This window comes from Cyprinodon tularosa, unplaced genomic scaffold (genome assembly GCF_016077235.1).
Source record: "Cyprinodon tularosa strain WSP-4 unplaced genomic scaffold, ASM1607723v1 ctg773, whole genome shotgun sequence".
In the NCBI taxonomy this organism is placed as follows: domain Eukaryota; kingdom Metazoa; phylum Chordata; class Actinopteri; order Cyprinodontiformes; family Cyprinodontidae; genus Cyprinodon; species Cyprinodon tularosa.
The window spans coordinates 144,304-172,109 of NW_024039533.1; the positions used below are offsets into that span (position 1 = coordinate 144,304).

At 41.9% G+C, this 27,806-nt stretch overlaps 2 protein-coding genes across 3 annotated transcripts; one reads left to right on the forward strand and one right to left on the reverse strand.

Annotated features, from left to right (window-relative positions):
- Nucleotides 1-11,373: 11,373 nt before the first annotated feature.
- On the forward strand, nt 11,374-14,402 carry ntmt1 (N-terminal Xaa-Pro-Lys N-methyltransferase 1). Of its 2 annotated transcripts, none has more exons than XM_038270703.1 (4): nt 11,374-11,523; nt 12,033-12,192; nt 12,270-12,522; nt 13,755-14,402. In XM_038270703.1, the coding sequence occupies exons 2-4, from the start codon at nt 12,034-12,036 to the stop codon at nt 14,009-14,011; spliced, it is 669 nt and encodes a 222-aa protein (XP_038126631.1). In that variant the 5' UTR covers nt 11,374-11,523; nt 12,033; the 3' UTR covers nt 14,012-14,402. The 2 variants fall into 2 exon arrangements, with proteins under 2 accessions (XP_038126631.1, XP_038126630.1); XM_038270702.1 differs by having other exon boundaries at nt 11,438-11,649.
- Nucleotides 14,403-15,046: 644 nt separating this feature from the next.
- Nucleotides 15,047-27,741, reverse strand: ndor1 (NADPH dependent diflavin oxidoreductase 1). The gene is made up of 15 exons (XM_038270704.1): nt 27,627-27,741; nt 26,598-26,737; nt 25,953-26,030; nt 25,726-25,823; nt 22,583-22,681; nt 22,405-22,506; nt 22,124-22,327; nt 20,492-20,619; nt 20,148-20,359; nt 19,954-20,061; nt 19,769-19,883; nt 16,927-17,073; nt 16,732-16,850; nt 16,542-16,636; nt 15,047-15,270 (listed from the first exon to the last, which is right to left on the reverse strand). Exons 2-15 carry the CDS (start codon nt 26,730-26,732, stop codon nt 15,126-15,128), a joined length of 1,785 nt encoding a protein of 594 aa, XP_038126632.1. The 5' UTR covers nt 26,733-26,737; nt 27,627-27,741; the 3' UTR covers nt 15,047-15,125.
- Nucleotides 27,742-27,806: the final 65 nt, after the last annotated feature.

A 27,806-nucleotide genomic window follows, 5' to 3' on the forward strand; every position in this document is an offset into this window, starting at 1 on the left:
ATGAAAAACTGAGTCAAACATCGAAAAAACAAAAACATACTGAGAACCTAAAAACCAGCAAACAACAGGGAAAACTCATATGGGGAGCCAGAGTTGTTGTTAGAGGAACTAACAACAAGGAACCAGCGCTGAAGAATTGCACAGTGAGGGCCGGATCTATCAAAGGTTTGCGTGTATAAAAACGTGAGCTATTTCACTGCGCACGCTAAAAAATGTCCAAACTGATCTATCAACAGCGTGCTAAAAGGATTTTGTCTTTAAAACGTGCTAAATAGCGCCTCTTATCCATTTAGTACTTTTTCTGCTATGAATATGCAATATGGGGCGTTTACACGCAAAAGTGCGTCTTGTGGGAGGAGAACATGTAAATATATTAATTTAGCACTCGCAAAGTGATTTATCAAACCTGAAAGCAATTTTGCTAACGGTATCTGACTCTATATTTAACATGTTTCAAAAGAAGGTGCAAATGGTCTGTATGCGTAATTGCGCACACATGGCAGCGGTTATTGTCGCAAGAAGGAGACATCGAAATGAAGCAAGGAGACGCAGAGAACGCATTTTTTCACTCCGTGTGAATATTTTTGGAATGAACGAGGAAACGATCATCACATGACTTCCTGCCAAGGGGCAAAGACAAAAACTAAGTTTAAACTCACGTTGACAAGAACTCCGTCTTACTCAGCAGAAACTCAGCTTGGCTAGAGTACCCAAAACTGGCAAACATTCTGGCGTCGAGGTAGTTGCAGTCAGCAGCTTAAGAGCACTCCGTTAACGAGGAAACCGTCAGCAGGTGTGTGAGGAGGCGGACCAGAACCAGGCGCCTCCTGTTGGAGGAAGGAAAGACAAACACAAAAAAACAAACACACACTGCAAAAAATGTATATCTCAATAAGTGCTATTTTTCTTAAAATAAGTGCATTTTTTCTTGAATTACGGGGGTAAGTGAGAAACTTTGCCAATGGAAGAAGAAAATTTACTTTTAAAATAAGAAAAAATAGTTATATTGCCTTATTTCAAGTCCATATTATCTAATTATCTTATTTTAAGTGTAAAAATACTCATTCCATTGGCAAATCATTTTATTTACCTACTTGAGTATGTAAATAATCTAGAGTACCGGTAGATGCACTTGATTTAAGACACCTTTACTAATTTTTAGATCGTTTTTGCAGTGCACAGACTGGAGCCCTGAGAAAAATAAGATAATTAGATAATATGCACTTAAAATAAGACAATGCAGTTACTTTTTCTTATTTTAAATGTAAATTGTCTTGTTTCATTGGCAAATTGTCTCACTTACCTCTTCAATTCAAGAACAAATGCACTTAGTTTAAGAAAAAAATTACTTATTTAGATTTCCATTTTTTTTCAGTGTATAGATTCTTTGTTTGGTTTAATGTTCTCTGCTTAACAAAACAAGTTTTGTTTTTAATTTCATAATAAAAATTCTGTAATGTAATATAGAAGCCATTAAAACTATTATATTAAATGATTACAGTGATAATAAGATCTCTTATTAATTACATTTATTAACACTAAAGTTAGGAACATGCGTTGGGATGAACTATTTACAGACCCTAGATTATATATAATTAATACTAACAATATTTAAAGATACTAACAGTAAACAAATAAAATAGCTCTTAGAGGCCTTAAAGATATTAATTATTCAGTAGATTTGAGGAACAGTGCTCCTCCAGTTTACTCAGTCTCACACCTCTCCTCCCGTTTATGTGGGAAGATACCAGTGATGGAAGCCAGGATGCATAAATGAGAAGAATCCCAATTAAATGGATCCCAGGAGTGACAGAGGGAAGGAGAGCAGGTCTAAATGAAAGCGAAGGGATCACCAGAAGGGAATGTGTGGAGCGCCAACGCCAGAGAGGAGGGGGGGCTGAGGTGGAAGGATCAATATCTAATTTCAGTGCTGAGCTCACGCTGGACGCTTTTCCAATAAGGCCGGGATAAAAACACCCAAGCCTGAATAGGTGTGTGTCTCTGGCTGTCTGCAGACCACACATCCATCTGCTGCTGCTGAGGATGGAGGAGAAACCGTCATGAGCTTCTACAAAGACTTACAACAGCGACGGGGAGACAGAGACGGAGCAGGAGCGTTAAAAGCAGGAACTGTTGGTGTGTGTCAGCTGGTTTAAAGCCCGGTCCGCACTGATGTCCGCCTCTTACCGCTTCCTGCCACACAGTCACTCTGGAACTTGATTTAAAAATAATGTATTCATCTTTCAGCCCTGCATATCATCAAACGCATCAAACACCACCTCCTGGGGTCTAACCCTCATCATGTCAGTACAAACACCTCGTACCAGCAACAAGCACGGTGGTGGAGAAGTGATGGTTTGGGCTTGCTGTGCAGCCTCATGACCTGGGTACCTTAGAGTGATTGAGTGGACCATGATCTTCTCTCCATACCAGTGTATTCTGAGTCAAATGTGACTCCATCTGTGTGAGATGCAAAGCTTGGACTAATCTGGGTCATCAACTTTCTTCGGCTCTCATTTCCACTTAGCAACCAGTTGCAGAATCTTCGTCAAACTGAAGCTAAGCGGAAAAAATAAGTCTTTAAATGTTCTCTATGTTTTAATAAAATATTCATATATGCTTTTCTGAGCTGCTTGATTAGAAAAGAATCCAAACAACGTCCTACAATAACACTCCTTCCTCCGTGGCCAACGACAGCATAGCGACAACAGACCATAATACCTCACTGGTCAGTGAAGGCAAACACAGTCTTCATCCATTTTGACGGTCAGCTGATATGAGGTCAGGATCCCCAAGGTCAGCATCATGGAGCCTGTTGTATCAAGCATGACTTCATCACAACGGAACGATGTTTTCGCCTTTGAGATCAACGAGGCCTACTTCCTGTTGCCAGACAGGCTCTGTTTAATTAATTTATTGGTCCTATGAGTGCTTTATTTATGCTTTCTGAGATTATAGTCAGCTGGTAATATTGCTAATCTGAACTATTGAAGAGTTAGCAGTGTATGGCTTGATGGTCTGCCCCTTGGTGGCTGTTCTAGATTCTCCAGCTCGTTTTAAAGGAAATGTCCGGACATCAAGGAATAACCAATGGGTCATTATTTATACCTAAAACTAATACGTTCACAGTGATTTCATTGATTTAGTGTTAAAAAAATAAAAATAATTCTGGTTGCAGTCACTGAGTCTGGGAGTGGCCATCTTTGCCCAAATATAGTAGCCCCGCCCTCCTGCCATCTTCCAGCAGTGACGTCACGGTGCGGTAAGCCTAGCGCCATTCTCCCCGCTTTCCAAGCTAAATCAATGGGAACTACTAGACACATCTGCAATCAACAACAATTATTGAAGATTTCCAGAGGACTTCACCATTGAAATTCACCAGAGCTATAGTGAAACTGACAATGCCCACGTGCATGGCAGCTGGATGCTGGAATACATCTGGTAAAAGTGAAAAAAAATGAGTTATTTCACCTTTCCGATTAATGATCTTCCATGGACGGGTTCGCCGTTGGATCGCCAACTTGAAGAGAGAGGATTTGCCATCGAAGGAGAAAAACATGTCATTAATCCATTACTCTCTGCTTTACATAGAGCACTGGCCGTCACCATCATGGATAATAACCAGATACAGCATTGGGACTTGATTAACAGCCGATACCGCACCGTGACGTCACAAACCGGTTGGTGCACTGGAAAAAACAATCTAGAAATAAGTAAAAATTTCTTAACTTAAGTGTATTTATCCTTAATTTGAGTAGGTAAATGAGATAGTTTGCCAATGGAATTAGTTTTTTTTACTCTTAAGATAAGATAATTAGATAAAATGCACTTGAAATAAGAAAATGCAATTGTGTTTTCTTATTTTAAGTGTAAATTGTCTTGTTCCATTGGCAAAATGTCTCTTTTACCTCCTCAATCCAAGAACAAATACACTTATTTTAAGACGAAATTACTTATCTAGATTTCGATTTTTTTCAAGTGTGGCAGTATTGTTCTTTGACAAACATTGATCTCTCTAGTAAAGCACATTCAAATGAAAATTACTCTTAATTAAAAACACTTATCTTTTATTGAGCAGTATGTAATAATTTCATACTAAAAGTACTTTCAGAAGTTTGTATTCTAAATGTGACCGGACTTTTCCTTTAACACTGATCACCGGCCCCCATGTGGACCTCCTTACATCGAGAACAGACTATTTACTCAACTCTTTTAATTGATGAGGGTTTTTCTTTCTTCTTTAAAGCATTTTGCTTTGAAGTTGGTGATTTAAACTGTTCTTGGAACTACTGAAGAGATCTTATGTCCTAACTACCATACATGGTTCTGGCACCATACATCTGCAGTCTACTCCCACTCAACATGACACTTGTTGTGTTCCCACCGACTCACCTATAGCTGGAGATGGAACTTCAAGCCACATCTCCAGTCGTCAGCGTCTCATGCTGCACAGTTCGTCTTTTCCCAGCACAGCTGAGATCGACAAACACCTTCCCATTTTCCGCTACTCCTTTAGAAGCCAATCTATTCAAACTCCATAAAAGACGGAAAATTATGTGTGTATGGGTGTGTGTTTCATCTGAAACGGCAAATCGGTTACATCGTTTGGCCGGAAAAACGCTCCTGACTCAGTAGGCGGTTTTAGTATTTTCTTTGTTTGTAACAATGCTAGAGTGACAATAAATTGTGAGTGTGGATATTCAATTTATTACCATCTTGCCCAGCAAATATGTGTCAACCATAAGGTTTGGGTTGAGAAATACACCAGTGACTTTAAGCTTTAAGTTTCGACTTAGCCCCTTTAACTCCATTGAGCTCCATACCTATAGCCAGTCAATAAACAGCAGTTTGTTCACGTCATATTTCGGCTCTGGCCTGCCCCATCCAACATATGCAGCCAAACAAAACAAAAAACAAAAAAACAGTACTGAATCGTAAAAGTTGGCAAGTAGCTTGAAGTGGCCACCTGACAGTGAAAGGCTTAGAGCCAACCAAAGTCAATGGAGAAGAGTCTGTAGCTGTGGCACTAAGTAGGTTCTCTAGAAGCTGAACTGTTAAGTGAACGCCCCTCAGAGCGTTTCATCTCAAGAAGTTAACGTAAAGATCATCGTAAACATAGTGACGGTGGATGGCGACAAGTGGACCAGAACAGGAGCCAACAAGCAACGATTATTATTCTATCAGGGCCCAGACTCCTCTCTGCTATGAATTGAACCAAAAATGTCAAAAAGCCAATCACCCCTTCAACTAGCAATGTTTTAAAGTTCAATAAGTCCAATCCTGAGATATCTCTATAGTTCTGCTGCTATAGGCTTAGACTGCTGGAGGACATAGGGACCCCTTTTTCATCATTCTGCTTCATTCTATCTCTATTCTCCCACTCTGCAGAATCTGTTAGTTCAATCTCTAACGTTCTGCTCTCTCTGCTTTTTCTCATAGTAGCTTCATCTGGTCTGTTCCTGTTTGGCTGTGACTCCATCCTGGAGAGAAATATCAGCTGTGCTGCTGCCATCAACACCTTTGTTTATAGATGTTCGAGATCGGCCAGTTTTTCAGTATAGTCCTGTTTCTCTGACTATGACTAACTGGATGTGCTCTCTTTATGGGAGCTGGCTCAGGGCTCCTCTGCCTGGCTGTGTGTTTCCTGGATGGGGGGGCTTTTTACAGTTGCTTTTTGTATCTATGCGTCTTTTTCTATGTCTGCTTCTGTCTCCTTGAACCCCAGTCGGCCTCGGCAGATGGCCGCTCACACTGAGCCTGGTTCTGCTGGAGGTTTCTTCCTGTTAAAAGGGAGTTTTTCCTCTCCACTGTCGCTACAAGCATGCTTAGTGTGAGGGATTGCTGTAGAGTCAATGAGTCGATGCAATCAGCTGGTTTTCCTTAGATAGAAAACTTTGAATCAATTTTACTGGATGATCTGGTTGAATTGTAAAGTGCCTTGAGATGACGTGTGTTTGAAATGGCGCTATAGAAAAAAAACTGAATTGAAATTAATATATTTCCATCTTTAATATGAAGATAAATCTTTGACTCAATCTTGACTGTTTCTGAATCAGTTTTCTGTTGCTCTTTTTGGGGATTTTTTTGTCTCCTTAAAGTTGAGTGTTGGAATGAACAGAGGACCACCAAGCTGGGCTGAGTTCTCTCTCAAGCTTATTGTTTCAATGCTTCTTATTTCTGCACTGGAGCTCCCCTCAGTGAAAGCTGCTGGGGATGGCACCCAAACGCTGTTTCGGTAGAAATAGGAGATGGTGTTAGGAGACATCTGTCCTGGATGATTCACAGGTCATAAATCCGTGAGGGATTTTTAATCTGAGAGTTTGAAACATAAAGCTAATGACTGTTTGCTCCTGTTTCTGGTAAAGGAGTAAGGAAACAAACTACTACTGAGGGGAAAATCCTCCAAAGCCACTCAGGGTGCCCGCTAATCGCCTAATGTCGATGCTACACTGCCATCATGTGGTCATGATGCAGAACTGCAGCTGGACGTAACGTATCACTGCAGAGATCAGACAGACTGATCAGAACCAGAACTTTTAGCATGGTCCCGGTTAGGGTGGGCCTCTGAAGTCTTGCACAACAAATACAATCATTTTATACGATTTAAAGGTTTTAATATATTTAGTTCATCCTGTTTTCATTATTGGTCCTTTTTTCATAACTTCTGACAAGCTCGAACATCAACCTCTGGACCAAATCCTGTCTGATGGGAAGTCTGTCTGGTCTTGATGTTTGGATCTAATGCCACTTTGTTTTCATTTAGTTCTGGAGAATTTCAGGCTCTCTATAATTTGGTATTTTCTTTCAACCTAGAAATGACTCCTGGATCAGAGCTTCTGGGTTATATCCGATTAAAAGAAGGGTTTCCTTTCCTTGTAGCTAACCGCTCATCCAGGAGGAGTATGTTGTTTGAGTTAGTGACTTCATGCAATCTGCTGAGTTTCCTTGCATAGAAACCTTATAACAAATCTGGATAGTAAAATGATTTTAACTGCATTGTTTAATAACTTTGACATCTTGCAACAGATGAACATCCATGCATCCATTTTCCATCATGCTTATCCCAAGCAGGTTCACGAGGGTTGCTGGTGTCTATCTCCAGTTGTCTACAGGCGAGGCGGGGTACATCCTGGAGAGGTCGCCAGTCCATTGCAGGGCAACTCAGAGACACACAGGACAAACAACCACCCATGGACACACTCACACCTGAGGAGAATGTAGAGAAATTAACCTAACAGTCATGTTTTGGGACTGTGGGTGGAAGTCGGAGTACCCGGAGAGAACCCACGCATGCTCAGGGAGAACATGCAAACACCAAGCAGGAAGACCCCAGGCAAGGAATCGAATCCCAAACCTCATTGCGAGGTGGCTGCGCTACCCACTGCACCACTGAGCAGCCAACACAGATGAACATGACTTCTATTTTTGTTTTCTGCATGATTTGATTAATTAACTTTGAAAAATGCCTTAAGATGATATTTGTTGCCAATTATGACTTTATATATGAATAAACTGAAATGAACAATAGATTTTTTTCTAATTCTCACTCCTATAGATGCTGAGCTCTGAAATGGTGGTAAAATGAGATTGTAGCGCCCTCCAGTGGAGCTCGATGAAACATCTTAGAGTTCATGAAGCCTTCCTCTCTTGCAGCCTATAACACTTTAGCTTTAAGTTGTAATGATCCAGAAAACTGAGTAAGTTCTCTGATTTGTTGCCACTTGAGTAAAGATGAAAAATTATATATACATTTTTAAAATAGACAATAAAGATTTTGTGATTTAAAAAGATTATTTGTTTTGGAAAAAGAGAAAAAAACGAGCTTTTTTAAATTTTCTTTAATAAAAATATTAATTTAGTGAGCAGTAAAATTTGAAATTCAAATCTGTTCAGCGTTTGGGCCTTTTACATGGTAGAATGGATGTTAAAATAATAAATAGTGACAGAGCAACCCAAAAACGCTCTGGAAATGAGTAGAAAATTATTAAAATAAGTGTATTTACTCTCAATTTGAGTAGGTAAAGATGATCTGCCAATGGAATGAGCATTGTTACCCTGAAAATGAGATAATTAGATAATATGCACATAAAATTAAGATGCTGCAGTTGGGTTTTTTTCATATTTCTAATGTAAATTGTCGTATTTCATTGGCAAGTATCTCACCTATCTGCTCAATTTAAGAAAATATTCACTTTCAGAAAAAAATAGTTACTTAGATTTACATTTTTTTGCAGTGAGCAAAGAGGGGACGGTTGTGATTTATAGAACAGATTGGAATATTTTATTTTTCAATATTTTTTAGGGGGTAGCATAAAAATGGATACTTGTGTTGCATCAGAATAGAATAGAAAAAATAGAAACATTTCTGCTAGCTAGTATGTTCTCCTGCTGCATATAGATAGAACAGTATATAACTGTAGAAAAAAAACACTTTTTTTAGGTGCAATTAAGAAATTCAGGTGCAACCAGCAACAAAGTGAAAGTCAGTTTGGAGGGTTCAGCTTTGAATAAAGGTTATGAAAATACAGAAAAAGAAAAAGAGACTGTATAGTAAGGAAATTAATGTTAATTAGTATTAACTACAGCCTATGTGAACATTGAACAGTCACCTGGGTGTAAAGTTGGAGATACTCAGAGACAGAGCTGCATTTGATTAAATATTTATTCTAGTTTATAATACATAACATCAGAACCTATCAACTGGTCTGTTTCTCTAGATGCTTTTTATGTGGTTTATAGATGAGGACAAATCTGCAGAAGCATATTGCATTCACTGTAGATTTTGATACATAATTCTGCTGTCTTGTTATTGTCTTTTTAGCTGTATATCTACCAGCCAGTCTATGGGCTGTTTTTAGTACGTTACCTCCCCATTCCTAAGGAGTGGACCCGTTCTTCCGGTGCAATTTGCACGTTTTCTAAACCAAAACAAGGCTTTGTTTTGATCCACTCTATAAAGCCTCAAACTCAAGGCTATTTCTCACATTTTGAATTAAAAAAGCTTCCTGGATGGGAAGCAAAATGTCTTCAAACTGGAAACAAAGTGGATTATTGTTTTTTCTTTTTACTTTTTTGGAATAACTATGACCTGGATGACTGAGAATCTTCACCAGCACTAAGAATGTTTTACTCTGTGTCTTGGTATGAACTGTTGAATGTTTATATTGGTGCCTCTTTTGTTTTGCAGCTTAATACCTATAGGTATAAATAAAGCCAACTTAACTTCAGGATACTCAACCAAGAAATAATCACATCGACACAGAGATGGTTCTACACACTCTACGCCAACTATTATTTATTTGAATTTAGACAATCTTTATCTGTTTTATCAGAAATCCTTTAACTTCAATAGAAATGTTATTCATTTCCACGCTTTTAACTCGCTAAAACAATGAGGCCTTTTGTTGCGGCCTTCTGTTTGGCTTTGTACACACACACTAACTTTACTTATTTATAGTAAAAGGATAGACAAAATAATTACTAAAAATGTCTTGAATGAAGCAGAATGATGAAAAAGGGGTCCCTATGTCCTCCAGCAGTCTAAGCCTATAGCAGCAGAACTATAGAGATAGCTCAGGATAATCTGTGATGCTGTGGGCTGGTTTCTCCTCTGAATCTCCAGGAAAGCTTGGTAGACGGTGGCAGATTGTATTGTGAAACTTTCTGAATTAGCAGATTTTGATACATAATTCTCAGGATAGCTGTTTGGTGTATTTCTTATTCGAAAAAGTCATGTGTTGAAATAATTTCTGTTATAGATATATAACATGCCATTATATATCTATAACATGAAAAAAATAAAAACACAATACGATAAAACATTGGGGATCAACTGATCTATCTTCAAGCATCACGTGACAACCATGACCAAGACTTCTATAATACAAAGCCAGTCAGACATCCACCCACACAGAAAAGATCCACAACATAAACCAGAGTGTTCTAGAAACACCAACATAATACAATACAACATAGAGGCAGACAGGCAGTTGTTCAAGAATGAATACATGAAAGTTCTGCAGTGTTTAAGAATTCACTGCGAGGTGGCATGTAGGCAATGAAATGAAATAATGTAAACAGATGCAAAACTCCATCATGCAGCGCAACACATTTTTGCAAAATACATAAATTGGCAAAATAAAGAGGAACATCGTAGTTTGGTTTAAAGAAAGCAATTTAGTTTTATTAAAATTTATGTTTGTTGCAAGGATGGTCATGACAAGGAAGGGCTATACTGTATATACTGCATGCATCATTTAGACAGTTAACAATATATTACTTCTTGAGCTCTTTCAGTTATTTACTGTCACAGTTAGGAGCTTCGGCTGGAGAGGAAGTATTGGGGCCGGTATGATTTAAGGAGGGCCGGCCCTCACACGGCCCACCACAGATTACCAGTCTGAGCATTATATATATAATATATATCACCGTAACAATATAATAAATACATGTATATTACATTTACATAATCAATTTAGCACTTTTGGCACATCAGTATTATTTTGCTCCATTAACACATTAATTTTATTGTGATTGATTTGTATAATATGTTATATTACATGATTTATAGACTTTATTGACTTCATAATGACTATGCAATTTGATGTGCCTATTTTTTTATTATAAGTTATAGTAATCTACTGATGTTATGAAACAGCCAGTGTGTGTCAAAGTGTTGAATTTATATTTATTTTAAAATTTGAAGTCCCCCCTTAAAATCAGAACATCAGCGTTGTTTGATGCTGTAGCGCACAGATTGTTTACATTGAGATGCGGTCTACCTAGGGAGTACCAATATGGCGGCCAGTGGCTTCACTTCAAATCCTTACTACCAACGGGCGATCAGCAATCCAGGGAATAAATAGAGATCAGAGGGCAGGACCTTATTGGAATGGAAAAAGAGGTTGAGCGAAGATAAGAAAGGAAGAGGATTATATAAGGTACAAAAATCAGTATTAAATAAAAATATTAATGAGAGAAACAGAAGGGAAGAAGTAAAAATGATCAGATTAAAGTGGGTCAGACCTATTTAAAGGACAATTTATATTTAATAGGGAGGAAAAATAATGATAAATGTGAAGGAAGTGGAGAAAAATAAACTTATGAACATGAAAGGGAGAAATTAAGAAGAATGATTGGAAGGACAGACCAAGAATGGAGACTTAAAGGAATATTGGAATATAATGAAGGAAATATAAAGGATATTTACTGATTAAGAAAAGCAGGATTGATTTATTTACAGAATACAAAATAAAAAAAAAATAGAATTTGATAGATGTAATGTTGCTACACACTCATGTACAGTAGATGGCGGTATTTAACTTAAGTTGATTGCGATCCGACATAATAGAAAAGAAGAAGAAGACGTTCTTGGATCCGCCAGCAGGGGGAGCTACTGTCGGCTACTTCTCCGAAACACCAAATAAGGAAATGACGTTGTGAGCGTGTGGCGATGTCCGCAAATAGTAAGTGGGTGAAACACGTTGAGGAGAACCATCAGAGTCTCTGCGGACACTAAACCAGGTTAGTTTAACCCGGTTTAAAGCCGCTCAGAACCAGAAAGCTGCTCTTTCACCGACAGGAGGGAAGCTAACGGCGGCTAACGGCTAAAAGCGGCAGTTTGCTGTTAAACCAGCAGGAACTGAAGAGGTTTGGAGCTTTGAAGCGACTTTTTAAAAACTCCTTTTTCTCACCTATTTTCCTAAATGTTAAATAATACATATTTAAAGCCTCTAACAGAAAGGTTAGGTCAGAACTGTAAGCTGAAAATCACTGAAGCTCATTAAGATCATGATGGCTGATGACAGCTGGGTTCCTTCCTGCCAAATATGGTCAAGGTTACTGCTTGACTTCCTGATTGACAGGATCTGATCCCACCTGTCAGAGGGCGGGATGTACCAGACCGGATCTGAGCTGTGGACCCCTCCATCCATCCTCCTCCTGTGTTCATGCTTTATAAATGACCCAGAAAGGATGGAGGATGTTTACTGATGAATGTTTCTTAAGTGCATCTGCCTTTTGGACTTTGACAGGATGGGGGACATTGTGGAGGACCAGGCCAGCTTTTATTCCAACGCAGAAGACTACTGGAAGGAGGTGGCCCCCACCGTGGACGGGATGCTGGGAGGATACGGCAGCATCTCCAGCATCGACATCAACGGATCCAAGGCTTTCCTGAAGAAATTCCTCGGGGTAAGACGCTCATGTTCTCTGGAGCCGTTCTGTGTCCCAGATCCCGTCCAACCGTCTGCGTTCGACGTCTTCTGCAGGAAGGCGAAGGGAAGACGGGGAAAGGCTGCGCTCTGGATTGTGGAGCGGGAATCGGCAGGATCACCAAGCGGCTGCTGCTGCCTCTGTTCAGAACCGTGGACCTGGTAGACGTCACCAAGGAGTTCCTGGATAAAGCCAGGTCCTACCTGGGGGACGATGGGAAGAGGGTGGGGAACTACTTCTGCTGTGGCCTGCAGGAGTTTGTGCCGGAGGTGGGGCGGTATGACGTCATCTGGATCCAGTGGGTCATCGGTGAGTCGGGGAAAACTGGACCCATGATTCTGCTTTAGTTCTGACCCGATATCGGTCTCAGCATTTCATTTCAAACACGAACTATATTACAACAAAAGTAGAAACACTGGAGGAAAACATTTAACATTTTGACTGAGATCTGAAAAGTGTGGCGTGCATTTAACTAGCCAATAAAAAGGAAGAGTTGCTGAAAGGTTCCTTAATTCCAATAAATACATCAGAGAAAATGTTTTTAAGACTATATTTCTGTTTTAATGAATAACAATTTTTATTGGACCAATTTAAAAACAGCTTTAAAAACACAGATCCTACATACCGTTAATTCAATTCAGTTTATTTCTATACCGCCAATTCACATCATGTCATCTTAAAGCACTTTACAGTTCAACCAGATCATCCAGTCAGATTGATTCAGTTTTCTATCGAAGGGAAACCAGCTGATTGCATCGACTCATTGACTCTTCAGCAATCCCTCACTCTAATCATGCTTGTAGCGACAGTGGAGAGGAAAAACTCCCTTTGAACAGGAAGAAACCTCCAGCAGAACCAGGCTCAGTGTGAGCGGCCATCTGCTGAGGCCCACTGGGGTTCAAGGAGACAGAAGCAGACATAGAAAAAGAAGCATAGATACAAAAGGCGGCCCCATTCAGGAAACTCACAGCCAGGCAGACGAGCTCGGAGCCAGCTCCCATGTCAGAGGATGAAGAGAGCACATCCAGTTAGTCACAGTCAGAAAAACAGGACTACACTGAAAAACAGGCCAAGCTCCAACATCTAGAAACAAAGGTGTTGATGGCAGCAGCACAGCTGATATTTCTCTCCAGGATGGAGTCACAGCCAAACAGGAACAGACCAGATGAAGCTACTATGAGAAAAAGCAGAGAGAGCAGAACGTTAGAGATTGAACTAATAGATTCTGCAGAGTGGGAGAATAGAGATAGAATGAAGCAGAATGATGAAAAAGGGGTCCCTATGTCCTCCAGCGGTTGAAGCCTATAGCAGCATAACTAACTTTTTTTGCCAAAAACAAAAGTTTTAAGCCAACCCTTAAAATTAAACAGGGTGTATGCCTCAAGGACTTAAACTAGTCGTAGTAGGCTACTAGTAGCCTGATAACTAAAAGATCTGCCTCCCATTCTACTTTTAGAAATTCTAGGAACCACTAGTAAATCATTTACTCCCTCCATGCTGTTTGTGTGACTCCTTATTGGGCTTTATTTCTTCTGCTCCAGGTCACCTGACAGACGACCACCTGGTGGACTTCCTGCAGCGCTGCCAGAAAGCCCTTCGGCCCAACGGACTCATCATCATCAAAGACAACGTGTCGTACGAAGGCGTTGTCCCCGACGAGGTGGACAGCAGCGTGTGCAGAGACCTGGACATCGTCCGGCGCCTGGTGGGCCAGGCGGGCCTCCGGATCGTCCACGAGGAGCAGCAGCTCAACTTCCCCAAAGAGATCTACCAGGTCCACACTCTGGCCCTCAGATAGGAGGGCGGCGCCGGTTCCACCGAGCCGTGACGGGTCTTCATCTCAGACTGCCGGGAAAGCAGAGCGGCCACAGCAGCTGCCGATCTGAGGTCTGTTCCACCGAGCAGCGAGGAGACATCGCCACAGCAACAGATGCTTGAAACGGAACCGCCTTCGGCTCAGTTCCAGTTTTGAGGAAACGGTTCCTGGATTTGATGTAAAATACTTTTAATGATAGAGACAATTTTTTTCTCCAGAAAGTTTTTTATTAAAACGAATTTTCAGAAAAAGATTCATGAGTTTGGATCCGATATTCACTTCAAATGTTCCTGCACCAAAGATGAGAAATCCCAAACCGGATCAACCTGCTGCTTTCATCTGGTCCAGATCCAGAACCGGGAACGCTCACTGGACTTCCGACTTCCTATTTGCTCACTGGACTCCCCGTTTGATGACGCTAATGATTTAGATCAGGATTTTACCACGGTACCAAACACGAGTTTCTGTCAGATGATCCGGTTTGGGTCCTTTAGGAACCGGAGCTCCTTCCAGTTTGGGCTGATGTAGAGATGAGCCAATCCGTTCTGTTGGAGCCGATAAACCTCAGGGAAATAAAACAGTTAACTTCCTGTCTGGTTAGTTTACGGTAAAACTCTTCCGAACTTCAGCACCAACCTCCAGAACTTAGTCAGAATCAGGGCTTTCTGCAGCTCCCTGAGGTTCTGCTGAGCTCTCTGAAGGTCCAAACAGCAGCTCTATCACGTTAAGGTCTGGATTTCGACTAGGCCACTGCTGCTGTTTGGGATCATGGTTCTGTTAATGACCCGGTTTGGTCCAAACTCCAGTTGGACAGATGGACGCCGAGGTTCTGGTCCACTCAGTTTTGCTCCTTGATGTTTTTAGGAAGGTGAGATTTTCCCCTAATTTTTCTAAGCGACCCAAACTTTGGCTTCTTTCTTTCCTGAACGTTCAGGAAAGAACCATCAAAGTGGTTCTGGTTCTGTTACTGGTTTTTACCTTTAAGGGATTCGTGACTAAAGAGAAAATGAAGCAAAGTCGTGTTTTAAACACTTCTTTAATCAAACAGGAAGCAGCAGTAGAATAATAATCGGACCTTAGTCCTGATGGATCCGGATCAGGACCAGGTCTCGCTCTGCAGACGGCCCGTCTTCTCCATGGCGACCAGCATCTGCTCCGCCTCCTCAGCAGAGACCCCTCCTTCCTGCTGGAACGTCTCCTTCAGAGCATCGCACACAGCAGCTGGCATCTGTTTGGCGTTCCTGCACAGAACCACAGACCTGGGTCAGCGGCGCCGGGTCAGGAGGAACCGGAGATAAAGTGGGCCAAAGTGTGGCCCTGGGGCCGTTTTATAGCCGCTAGGATGGTTTGGTGAGGCCCCCTGCTCAGACAGTTGATCCAGAGAAACATTTCTGGATGAAGATTCTGGTTGCTTCAAATAAACAAAAGAAATCTACAAGAAAATAATCAATCTGAAAAACCCAGAAGATGTTTATAGCAAAAGGTTCTGATATTTCTGGTCTGGAGAAAAAAAAAATGTGGTCCAAATAAAAAAAACATGTTTCTGATTTCTGTTTTTTTCCTCTTTGGAAACAAAAGTTCTGAATATTTTGTTGTGAAATGAGCAAATATTCTCAGGATGCAGTAAATTCTGATAAATTGTCACTTTAAGCTGAAAATTGGACCAGAACCTTAAAGTCCGACCATATTCAGAATTCAAACTTCTGAAAATACTTTAAATCTGAAATGATTCCATCCTGTTCAATAAATGATCAGTGTTTTTAATTCAGAGTAATTTTCATGTGAATGTGCTTTACTGGAGGCATCCATGTTTGTCAAAGAACACTACTGCCACCTACTGGTTAGTGACGTCACGGTGCGGTATCGGCTGTTGATCAAGTCCCAGTGCTGTATCTGGTGTTTGTCACAACGCGCTATTATCCAAGTCATCTTGAAAACATTCTTCCTCCAAATGTTGGCTACATATTACGGGTTTTTTCTCTGGCCAGAAGTTCGATGGTAAATCCTCCCTCTTCAAGTTGGCGATCCAACCAACCCGTCCGTGGAGGATCAGGAATCAGAAAGGTGGAATAACTCTTTTTTTCACTTTTACCCGATGTATTCCAGCATCCAGCTGCCATGCACGTGGGCATTGTCAGTTTCACTATAGCTCTGGTGAATTTCAATGATGAAGTCCTCTGGAAATCTTCAATAATTGTTGTTGATTGCAGATGTGTCTAGTAGTTCCCATTGATTTAGCTTGGAAAGCGGGGAGAATGGCGCTAGGCTTACCGCACCGTGACGTCACTGCTGGAAGATGGCTGGAGGGAGGGGCTACTATATTTGGGCAAAAATGGCCGCTCCCAGACTCAATGATCAGGATGAAAAATATTTTTATTTTTTTACTGATTAACACTACATTAATTAAATTACTGCGAACGTATCAGTTTTATGTATAAATATAGATCCATTGATCATTCCTCGCTGATCAGACTTCTCCTTTAAACCCAGAACCTGGGTTCTTCAGACTCACCCAGCGATGTAAAAGCAGGCCTTCCTGTTGGTTATCAGATCCCAAAGCAGCGGCGCCGCCTCCTTCACACGGTGCTGGACGTACACCTTCTCCTCCTGAAAACAGACGGGAGAAATCCACCATCACACATCTACTGGGTCATAACCGAGCCCTCAGCGGGTCGGTTCATCCGTTTCAGGGGCGTTCTGACCTGGTCTCTAGAGAAAGCCGTGAAGAGTCGCAGATTACCGGCCTTCGTCATGTCCTCCCACTCAGAGCGGAAGTAGAAGTCTTTGGACTCGGAGCGGCAGCCGAAGAACAGAACGTTGGCTGGAGAGGAGGATGGAGAGGAGGAAAGGGTCTCAGAGGGATGACAGGAAACAGAACCAAGAAGCAAAGATCTCACCTGTTCTCCCCTCAGAAACTCTCTCCTGCAGCGCTGACCTGAAGGGGGCGACTCCTGTTCCGGGTCCCACCATGATCACAGGAGTTTCCTGTTCCTTAGGGAACCGGAGGCTGCCCTTCTTGACCCACAGGGGGACCCGTACCTCTCCTAGAGGAGCACCATCATCAAGCTGTCAGGTTTTATTCGTACGCAGGTCAAAGCCCCCGTCACACCTTGATTATTAAGACCAGCGTATGAAAAATCTGGAAAAAACGCTGGCATACGTTGGATAAGTTTTGCAAAAGTTATGAACACGCTAGAGTACGCTGAAACACATCGACATACAGCGAGTACGTCAGGAAATTTTGGACATAATTTCTGACGTATGCTATACGTGGGGCAGACGTTACAGGTAAGTTATCGGATCGTTGACGTACGTTAAGTGTAAGTTACTCATAAAGGCCTGGTTATCAGCAGTGTGTCGCAGTGAAATTGTCACAGATATTTTTGATATTCCACGCCAAAACGCAAAAGGGACAATCAGTAACTAGCTGTGGGTCTAGATACGGCCAAGGAGGTGAGGAAGTGGGGGGAAGTTTGTGCGACAACGGAGGGACATGAGGGCCAAAAAGAGCGGGGATCCAGGTGGAAAAAGGGTCCCAGCGTTCTCACACACCTAGCTGGTCCATTTTTACGAGTCGTTTTCCACAATGGGGGTCATACAAACAAAACAAGCCGCTAAGGTACCAAACAGGAAATACGCATAGAGTATAGCGGATGTAGATTTGACCAATCAGAGGCCTCCTGTCTGCGGTCACCTACAATTTGGGAGAGGTGTCTGCGAAAGAGACACTCGGGTCATTTGCTTTCATGGCGAGGCACACGCAGACTAACCCGGTTTCTAAATCAGCCTTAAGTCATGGTGGCTAAATCGGCAAGATGTGACAGGGGCCTAACATTCAGTCGGTGCAGTAAACTCAGATCATTTACCAAAATGATCAATTTGTCCTTGTCAACTCAACTTTATTGTCAAATGTGCTACATGGTAAACATACAACACAGATGAAATTGCAGTCCTCTCAACCCCACGGTGCATAATAAAATATAATGAACCATAGCATAAAAAAAAAAAAAAAAAACTTAAGATATTAAAAAAATAAATATAGGTATCTGCTCGGATAACTAAAAATCTAACAACGAACTAGTTTAAATACTAAAGAAGATTACAAATGTGCAGATGGGAAGTGTAACGGTAAATTTTTACAAAGTAACATTACAGTGGTCCTGATGGATGACTAGTGCAAATAGTCAATGTAAACGATGTAACTGTAACAGCAATTATTATTACTGCACAGTACAGTGGCTATAGTGCAAATAATGCAGATGGTAGCATGAGCTGAGTAGCAGTCATGATGTCTGCAGTGCAAACAGTAGTGCGAATGGTTCCAATAGGCTTGTGCACACAGTTTAAAGTTGCTGTTTGCTTCGCTCATACAAGCAGTTTTTCCACTATGTCGGACTGACCACCAGTAAATGAGAATGGGGACGAGCAAATAGGACGGCCTGACGTAAACATAACACCAGAATGATTGGCAGTTAGGAGGACAGTAGATGTCCATTTGCTGCACATGTTCAGAAAGGTCCAAACAGACAGCAGCAAACCATTTGAAAACAAACCATGCAAAGAGCAGTGTTGCCAACTTAGCGCTTTAGGCCCCGTCCACACGAACTCAAAACGAACACGAAACGCTTATATTTTCCAGAACGTTTGCCGTAAAGACGGAGACGTAAAATAAATGTGAGCGTCCACACGAATGCATGAAAACGCTGCAAAATGTATACCAGGCCTGTAAGTGGCGCTGTGGTGCCAAACCAAAAATAGGCGACGAAATGTTGGGCATGCGCACTAATATTTATACATGGTTGCCCTGCGGGTCCATTTTCGTGGTTCAGTCAAATTCAGGTGCTGAACTATGAGGTTGATATTGCTCTGTTCTTCCTGGAGATATTCCAGAAGAAGAAGATTCTGTTGTAAGCCCGACAGCAGGGTGAGTAGCATTAGCAGCAACCATTCAGCACAGTACGGCGCCATTGTTGTTGTGATACTGTGTCGGGCATGCGTGTTTAGAGGCGACGCTATGACGCATGCGTGTAAAAAAAAAAAAAAATGCAGTTAGAGCTTAAAGATGGAAACGCGAAAACGGCGTTTCAAAATCTTCCCACTCTGAAGGCTGAATAAAAAAAAGATCATTTACAGACCCCCGAAACGCCGGCTTCGTATGGATGAGAGGCTGGTTTGGTGAAACGGATGGGGCCTTAGTCGCTATATTTAGCCACTTTTCAGACCCCTCTAGCACTTTGATTTCTAAAAAGCTCCTAGCGCCAAATCTAGAGACTTTTTTCTGCTACTGGAGACTTTGGAGACAACATCTAAAAGCAGCGAACTCTGCTCTCCAGAGCGAGTAGATTGGTAACCCCGCCTCCTGCTATCCTCTATCTTGTCTGCTGTCATGATTCATGCAGCTATTATTTCATCCAAATGAAAAATGGAGAACAGATAAGCAGATCATGGCTTGTCTACAGTGAAAAGAAGGACTGGGTTATTTACTTTGGCCTTTTTGGAAACACAGGAAGGAGCAATCAGCTAAGTGAGCTTAGTGCTTGGAAAAAATCTTTCATTCCTTTAGAGACAGCATGAAAAGTCAGCTGAGTACAAAACATAGAGAGGAAAACAAGAAGAAAAGGGACAAGAAGAGAGGGACACAACCTAGAACAGATAATGGATGTTTATTCTATAAACATTTCTTTTCTGTAGAATGGGGCTGTTTCCAAAAATGGAAAAAGAATGACTGATGATGCAGACCTTGTTCAGGGTCCAGAGAGGCTAACCATGAGGAGCAGAGGCCTCTCCTGGGTTTGTACAGCTTGGTTTTATATCGGACCACGGCGACGAGGACCTGCAGCCTGTTTGGGTGAGCCTGCAGAGAGACACAGCGGGTCAGAGGTTTCCTACAGGGGAGATCCTGCCGGTTCTGGACCAGGAGGTACCTTAAGAGAGGAGGCGATGGAGAAGGACCGGGGTTGGATCTCCGGGAACAGATCCAGGAGGTGATCTGCTCTGATTTCTGCTGTGGTGTGAGGAAAATCTGACAGAACCTGCAACAGCAGCAAGAACCCAGCTCAGATTTTGTACATTTAGGTTCAACAATCTGCTCAGAACCAGCGGCGGTTCTCGGGGTCACCTCCAGCGCCGTGCGCCGCGGCCGGTTGCAGTAGCTGTGCAGCTCGTCCTGTCCGGCCGCCGAGCTGAACTCGGTCAGTTTGTCCCGCTCCAGCTCGTTGGTGGCGAGGGTGGACAGCAGCTCGAAGAAGGAGCGGCGAGGCACGGCGGCGATGTCCAGGTAACGCTCCACCAGGTGGCGCACTGAGCAGGGCTGAGGCAGTCTGGGTGGAACTGGATCAGAGTAGAACAACTGAGCTCAAACATGTTGGGATTTATTTCTGCTAAAAGCTGGAGAAATAAATCCTAACAGCCGATAAAAATACGATGACTCTCCAGATCCATCAGACGGCTCTGCAGGAGTACCTGGAGCGTCGCCTGTGGCTCTGAGACAGAACCTGGACTCCGGGTCCAACCGGAGCAGCTGGCAGAAGAGCTGCACGTCCTCTGCAGAGTTCTGGGGATGCATCATCACCACGTCTCCAGCTGCAAAGCTGCCAAACGAAACCAGAGACGAATGAGTCAGAACCAGGAAACAAAACAAAGGCTGTTTGTCAATCTGTGTACTTATGCGTTCTCATGTGCTGGAAAAACGCCATCATCCTCAGCCCTAGCACTGTTCTAATTCATAAGAACAAGAAGACAGACAACGGACCAAATCCTTGGATGTTGTTCTGGCCCCTCCCTCTTTACCCAGCATGCATCAGAGCAGACTTGTCCATTCTAAGTTAGCGCTCACAGAGCTCAGAGTATCAAGTTAAAAGTTCTCTTTTCTTTTGCTGTTGTTCTATAAAAGTGCGTTTTAAGATCATTTAAGGCGAGAATGTTATACTTTAAGCGTCACTATATGGAATATTTACTGATTTAATGCGTTATTTAATTTGGATTCACCGTAAATTAGGGATGGAACGGTTTATGAAAACCGTCCGAACCGTTCGGTTCAACTGTCCCGGTTCGGTTCGCGTGTGTTGCGTTCGGTTCATGCGCTGCTCCTTTTTCTCATAGGCGAAGCGTTTACACTCCAGAGCAGAAGGTGGCGGTACTGCGACCAAAGCCAACCACCAGTAGTAAACAAGAAGAAGAAGAAGCGAAGCAGCGTAGCCGGGTGTAGCAGAAAAAAATCAGTTGTTGTGGAGAATTGTGTGGGTATGGCGAGTGGGAAAGAACAGGAGTTGGAAGACGCACCAGCAGCACTTTATAGGTCTGCTGTATGGGACTAGCCTCGTGAGACCATCCTGATGTCGCGAGCTTTCAAGATTTCACTCGCTAATCAGTCTGGAGACTCTCCGTTAAAGAAAATTTGGAGCCGTTCACCAAACGAACGTCCAATCAGCGTTGGCTTTGAGGCGGGTTGAGGTGTGATGCAACGAGAAGCGCGACAGTTCAGTCTAAAGAACATGGCGGCTTCAGCCGATGAAACTAGCGTTAGCGTGGCTATCGAGCAAGTTTTATAGGAATTACAGAGTATTTCTTCACTGAAAGAAGAGCAAAACACTGCTCTGGAGGCTTTTCTCAGAGGAAAAGATGTTTTTGCTCTTCTCCCGACTGGTTTCAGCAAGAGTTTAATCTATCAATTGGCTCCTCTTCGTCGTCGCTCTGTTAAGTCATATGCTTCGTTGATCTGATTGGTTTATTTGGCCCGTCCATCACCAACATAGGCCAATCAGCTAACCAGTATTTTCGCCCCTTCCCAAAATTACTTCAACAGAAGGTTTCCAGATGGTTATGAGGAGCAAATCCATCTGGCGGAGTCAGGTTAGTATGGGACCACTTTGCATTTAGAGTGACCTACGATGACGGCGGAAAGAAAGTTGTGGATAAAAGTGCAACAGTGTGCAAGCATTGTGCAACACGTTTTGTTTATGCTAACAGCAACACGACCAACATGTCAGGCTAACAATCAACATATACCGAACCGTGGATTTTGTGAACCATTCCACCCCTACCGTAAATAAAATCTAACCAGGTTTTCTCATCTCTATTTTCTCATTTTCTTACTCAATGTTGGACCCGCTGATGTCAAACTCTATGAGTCTGACGTCCTGGAAGTGTGACGGCTCCGTGACTCTCCTGTTGAAAAGCATCCTGGCCTGAAAAGGACGGGACTCTGAGGGGACGGCCTGCTCCGATTCGATCCTCGCCGGATCGTCTCTCTGATCCGTCTTCTCATCCAGGAAATGGAAGGTGAACGATGGAGGGAGTCTGTGGCACAAACAGGAGAACTGTGACAGAACCTTTAAACTCCGCCTCAGAACAAGCTGCCGGTTCTGATCACTCACGGCTCGTCGTCCCTCAGAGGTTTCAAGTCGGACAGAGACGGATGCAGAACCAGCACCTTTTCCCAAAACGAGCGGAGCCACGGGTCGATCACAGCATCCGGCCTGTTTCAGACAGCAGGAGAAGAGTTTAACTCCCGGATCTGATGTTGGTTCCAGAATGAAGGTGGGAACATCTCACCCTAGGTCATGCTGATCATCTGCCAGCCCCACAGGGATTAGCATCCCTGCTCCCAGCTGCAGGAGACGCTTGTGGAGCTTCTTAGCAACAAAATTAAACCTGAAGCAGGGAAACAGAAGATGGAGTTTAAAATTTAAAATTTTATTTTATATAACCAAGCAGAAAATCATCCAAGTTTGTCCAACTGGCTTCATTTAAGTCCCGAACCAGATGAGCTCCAGTTCAGCCTAAAGTCCTGACCCGTATCTAGGAATTTGTTGGAAATTAGGACACATTTACAAGGAAAATTTGATAAAATCTCAGTGGCCGACGGATACAAACACGCTGCAAACACACAAATTATGCTAAATCCAAAGACACAAACAAAAAAAAACCTAAACAACTACAACAGATGCTACAAATGAGATATAATAAAGGTACAATGCCACAGATTTTTGATTAATCGAGGGGTTTTGATTATATCTCCATGTAATGATGCATTCTGGAATAACTAAACGGCTTAACGTCTTTCCGTAAACTGTGTATACTCGACGTCCCAGAATCTCCTAAAACGCCGGCAAACGCTGAACTCTTTATGTATTTAATCAATTTTGCCAGCGTGCTTCATCATGCTCATAACTTATACAAAACGTACCCAGAAGTTTTCCGACTTATGCCAACGTTTCTGCCAGATTTTCCATACGTCAGGCATACGCTGGTCTAAATTATCAAGGTGGGACAGGGGTTTGAGCTCCAACACAGCCACATCCAGTCCACATTAACAGATTTTATAAAATGTTTGTAAAACTTCGCTTTGCTCTCTCCTTCTGTCCTCGGTTCCTGCAATATCAGTGCAGCTTCACTTCGTTCAAAACACACCACTGCATCTCCGACCGTTTCATTATTCCTGAACGTGCCTCTATGCACAGATGAAACGGAAATCATTCGCTCCTGTCACCACGTTAGTGTTTGTTGCACTGACCTGCTAATTGGGTGCAGCCCAGGGCGGGGCTATTAGTGTGGACACCTGAAGTGTTTTGCCTCACATTGGTGAAGGTATAAATTATACTTATGCTACGTTCACACCGGACGCAGCAAAAGCAGCAAAATCGCGTCTGCTGCTTCATTTTTGCTGCTTGTACCAGTTAGTTCTGCCGCGCGGCTGAAGCAGCTTTGCTGCTCTGGCTGCGCGGTGCAAAAGTGTGTCTGACGCACGTTGGGCGGAGCTTCACTATCCTTTCTTTGCCTTGCAGCTATATTTGCTGTGATCAGTGGGAATAAAGTAGTTTTAATATGTTTTTAAATGGGAAAATCCACCTGAAAACTTCATCAGTGCCGTAAGTTCATCCAGATTACCATCCTGCCTTCTAATATTATTTCTGTCGGAGCCGCTCAGACCCCCACATACCGGCGGTGCGCCGACAGTAGGAATCTCTTCATCAGCAGCCTCTGGCCGGGTCGCCTCCTCGCGGTTCACCGCGGCAGCTGGTAGGTGTTTTTCATCTAAATAATCCAAACTGCAGGCAGCAGGATAATAAAAGCGAACATATTCTGCCGGCAGATTTCTGCATTTTAAGTTAATTTATGCGTCAATAAACTGTTTCAGAGGAGTGATCACAGCGCTCTGTGTCTCTCTCCCTGCCAGCTCCCAGATCAGCTTCTCTGATTCGTTGACGCGGCGAGCAGCAAAAGTTACATTTTTCCATCTCGAGCAGCAGCGCGTTTGCGGCGCGTCAGATGCTTAAACGCGCCCGACGCGCTGCGCCTGCTGCTCAAAACGCGCCGCGGGACCTTTTGCTGCGCCTTGACGTGCGTCAACCATTGACTTTGCATGTAAACTCGCTGCTTCTGCTGCGCCTGCTGCGTCCGGTGTGAACGTAGCATTAGGAAAGCAGCTGCTAATTTCTTGAAAGTTGTGTGAGAGACCCGTGCTGACAAGTAGCTGCAGAGAATTTAGGGCCCATGTCAAAAAACTGAAGAGGCAGCTGGTAAGAAATCTGAATTTTATAGGAACTTACTGCTACTGCTCTTTCATTATGTGTAATTTGAGTGAAGTCGTCCTCATTTGATTTATGCTCCTTGATTTGAAAATGTCTGCAGTGGTGTAAATAATTTGGGAAATGTGTATCCATGTTGTGCTGTAAGGTATTTAAGATTAAATGTCTGGGCTAGGTGCAATATTGTGGTACATTTTGTAAAACTGTCAGGTGTATATGAAAATTAGATTGATTCAAGTATTTTGATTTCATTTATAGTTTGTGTGTCCTGAATAGTATATGTTCACTAACAAGCATAACTTTCTTTCTTTCCGAAGGTTTTTACCTGACTGCTGTTAAGACTGACCACAAAATGGGGAAATAAAAAGAATGGAATGCAGCTACTGAAACGCTTGACAGTGTTTGAGGTTAATATACTTTTATATGACATTTGTTTAGATATATTTGTGTAATTTAGGAGTTTCCATAATTTGCGTTGCAGCTTGTTTGGATCCTAAATGCAGGAAACTGGGAAAAGCTGATTTAGAAACAGTTTTGGACAAATCTTATGAAAAAATTATTCATTTTAGTCAATATGATATCATTTTAATGTTAACATAAAGAAAAGCTTTAGACAGTCTGACAAGAAAGCAAACAGAATCAACACTGCAAAAAATTTCAATCTAAATAAGTCATTTTTTCTTCAAATAAGTGCTTTTTTTCTTGAATTTAGGCAGTAAGTGAAATGGAACAAGGCAGTTTAGATTTAAAATAAGAAAAAAAGACAAATGCATTGTCTTAATTCAAGTGCATATTATTATCTTATTTTAAGATAAACGTGATTTATGTAAATGTCAATTTTTGCAGTGTTCCTAAGGTCAACCAAAAATTTAAATCTTTGTTTAAAAAAAAAAAAGCAAAACAGATTAAAACGTTAAAATGCTTCGATCATAGACTTTAATGTACATTAAAATATTAGAAACTGGTTTTTAAGTCATATCACTGCTATGAAATAAAAGTATATTGCGATCTATATTGGTACGGAATTTATAATTAAGTATTATTATTATGATACCTCAGTGTAAACGGATGGATTTATGCAGAGAGATGAAGCCAATGAAACAGAAAACCTGTTTGCATTCAGACTCTCATGTAGGATAGAAATAATTCCCATAATTGAGGACTAACTTTGGATAAGAGGAGTCTCCCAATCCTAGAACCGCACAGTCTAGACAGCTCAGAGATCCAACAGGCAGAGACTTCCTGAAGAGAAACCTCCAGAAGTTCTGGGAAGAAATGGAAAAAAGAAATGACTCAAACAGTTTTCTTCTCATGTGGAGAAAAATCTGAATGAGAAGAAAAAAAATAACCTCCAGAGAAAGAAACTTTGCTTCATTACTGAAATAAACATGTACCTTCATGTTGTCTGGAGGGTCTCCCTGTCCTGTGGTGGAACAGACAAAGACCACCAGAGACTCCGAAATCAGGTATGCCTGGAGGAGGAAACCAACAAGCTTTACTGGTTTATATCAGAGACACAGGAGGTCAAACTGGGATCAGACATCAGGCTCTTTCACTGATTCCAGGCCTTAAATCAGTCCTCTTCAGCAACAGGACTTTATAGAACATTCAACCAAGAGCGGCTGGTCTGTATTCTCTACGTTCTCAAGAGTCTTTGCTTCTGTCTGTAACTAGTGTCCGCACTGAAGCTGGAAAGACAGCTTTTCAGTACTCTGCCCCCACAGCATGGAACAATCTTCAGAAAGACTGGAAGTTGAAGGATTTGATTCCAATCGACATTTTAAACGATTGCTCAAAGGTTTGGAAATGAGATCTATGCTTTGTAACTGTTTTATGAATTTCTAATTATAGACAGGTGTAATTGTAAACTGTAATGTAATTTGTAATGTAATCTTTTGCCGCTGTCTTGGCCAGGACCCCCTTAAAAAAGAGATTGTTAATCTCAATGGGACGTTTCTTGGTTAAATAAAGGAATAAATAAAAATAGAATATTAGAAACATAAAGAAACTCCTTTAAGCGCCACAATAAACAGACTCACCACATTGTAACCATCCAGAGGAAGAACCCGGACCTTCAGATGCCTCCTCTGGGCTTGCCGGCCGATCCTGTGGGCCGTGTCCTGGGCCGTCCCGGTCTGACTTCCATACAGAACCAGCAGAGCCGGATCTGACATCACTTCTGAGCCAGAGCCCACAATAAAAATAAAATAAAATAGAAAAGCAGAATAAACACAAAGATAATCTCATCTTCTCCCTTTTTATATGGAATACATCCAGTCTGCTGACATTTTGACTCATTAAGGAACAATCTAAACAGAAGTCTGACAGATGGAGCTGAAATCAACAAAAAGATCTCATCTCTGGACAGTTTATTAAATTAAATTCTCTCAGTTTACACATGTTTCCATTGTTTGGATCCTCCTGCGCTGAATAACTTCAATAAACCAGATTAAAAAAGGTCCACAAGAACCAGTGGACCGACAGATCCAACAGGAAAGGCCCTTCAGACTGTAAGCCAGATCATACCTGCTCATCTCTAGCTTAGCTTCCAGGCTGCTGTTAGCATCAATCAAACAGGGGATGCTAGCTAATCAGCTGTAGACTAATTAACTTGTTTTTATCTTTTATTTCATTCAGTTATGTTACATTATGCCAAAGACTAGATAAAAAACAGCATATCTGAGAATGCAGCTTAAACATGATGAACATTAATTACTTCCAATCTGTCCTGCCTTAAAAAAAAAACAGTTAACAGCCAAATACCAGACATCATTATTATATATTATTGATACACTTTCAGCTAACAGCGATAAACACATATAGGTTTATGTTTCCAACTGAAATTACCTTAATTTCTGATCAATGTTGTGTTTTTTTTTTAGTTTAAGACACCCTTACAAGATTATATCCAGGAGTAAAAACAGAGGAAGTTTAGCAATTGGATCTCAGACAGCTAAATGCTAGCTGATGCTAACAAATTAAAAAATGAGAATTAATACCAGTTAGTTTATATTTCCTCGCGTTTTAAACCCACAGAACGAGATAAGCTACACGGATAAATTATTTACCAGCGCTGTCTTGGTCAGGAGGAATGGCTTCAAACGAAAAGGCTGAATAAAGTCAACAAGAGCTGGAACTTTACGAAACACTTTACGGCAGCTCGGCTAGCTGAATGCCCGCTACATTCAAGGACCAACCCAAAAAATGGGACAATACAGATTTATAACAAAAAAGCACGTTAAAATCGC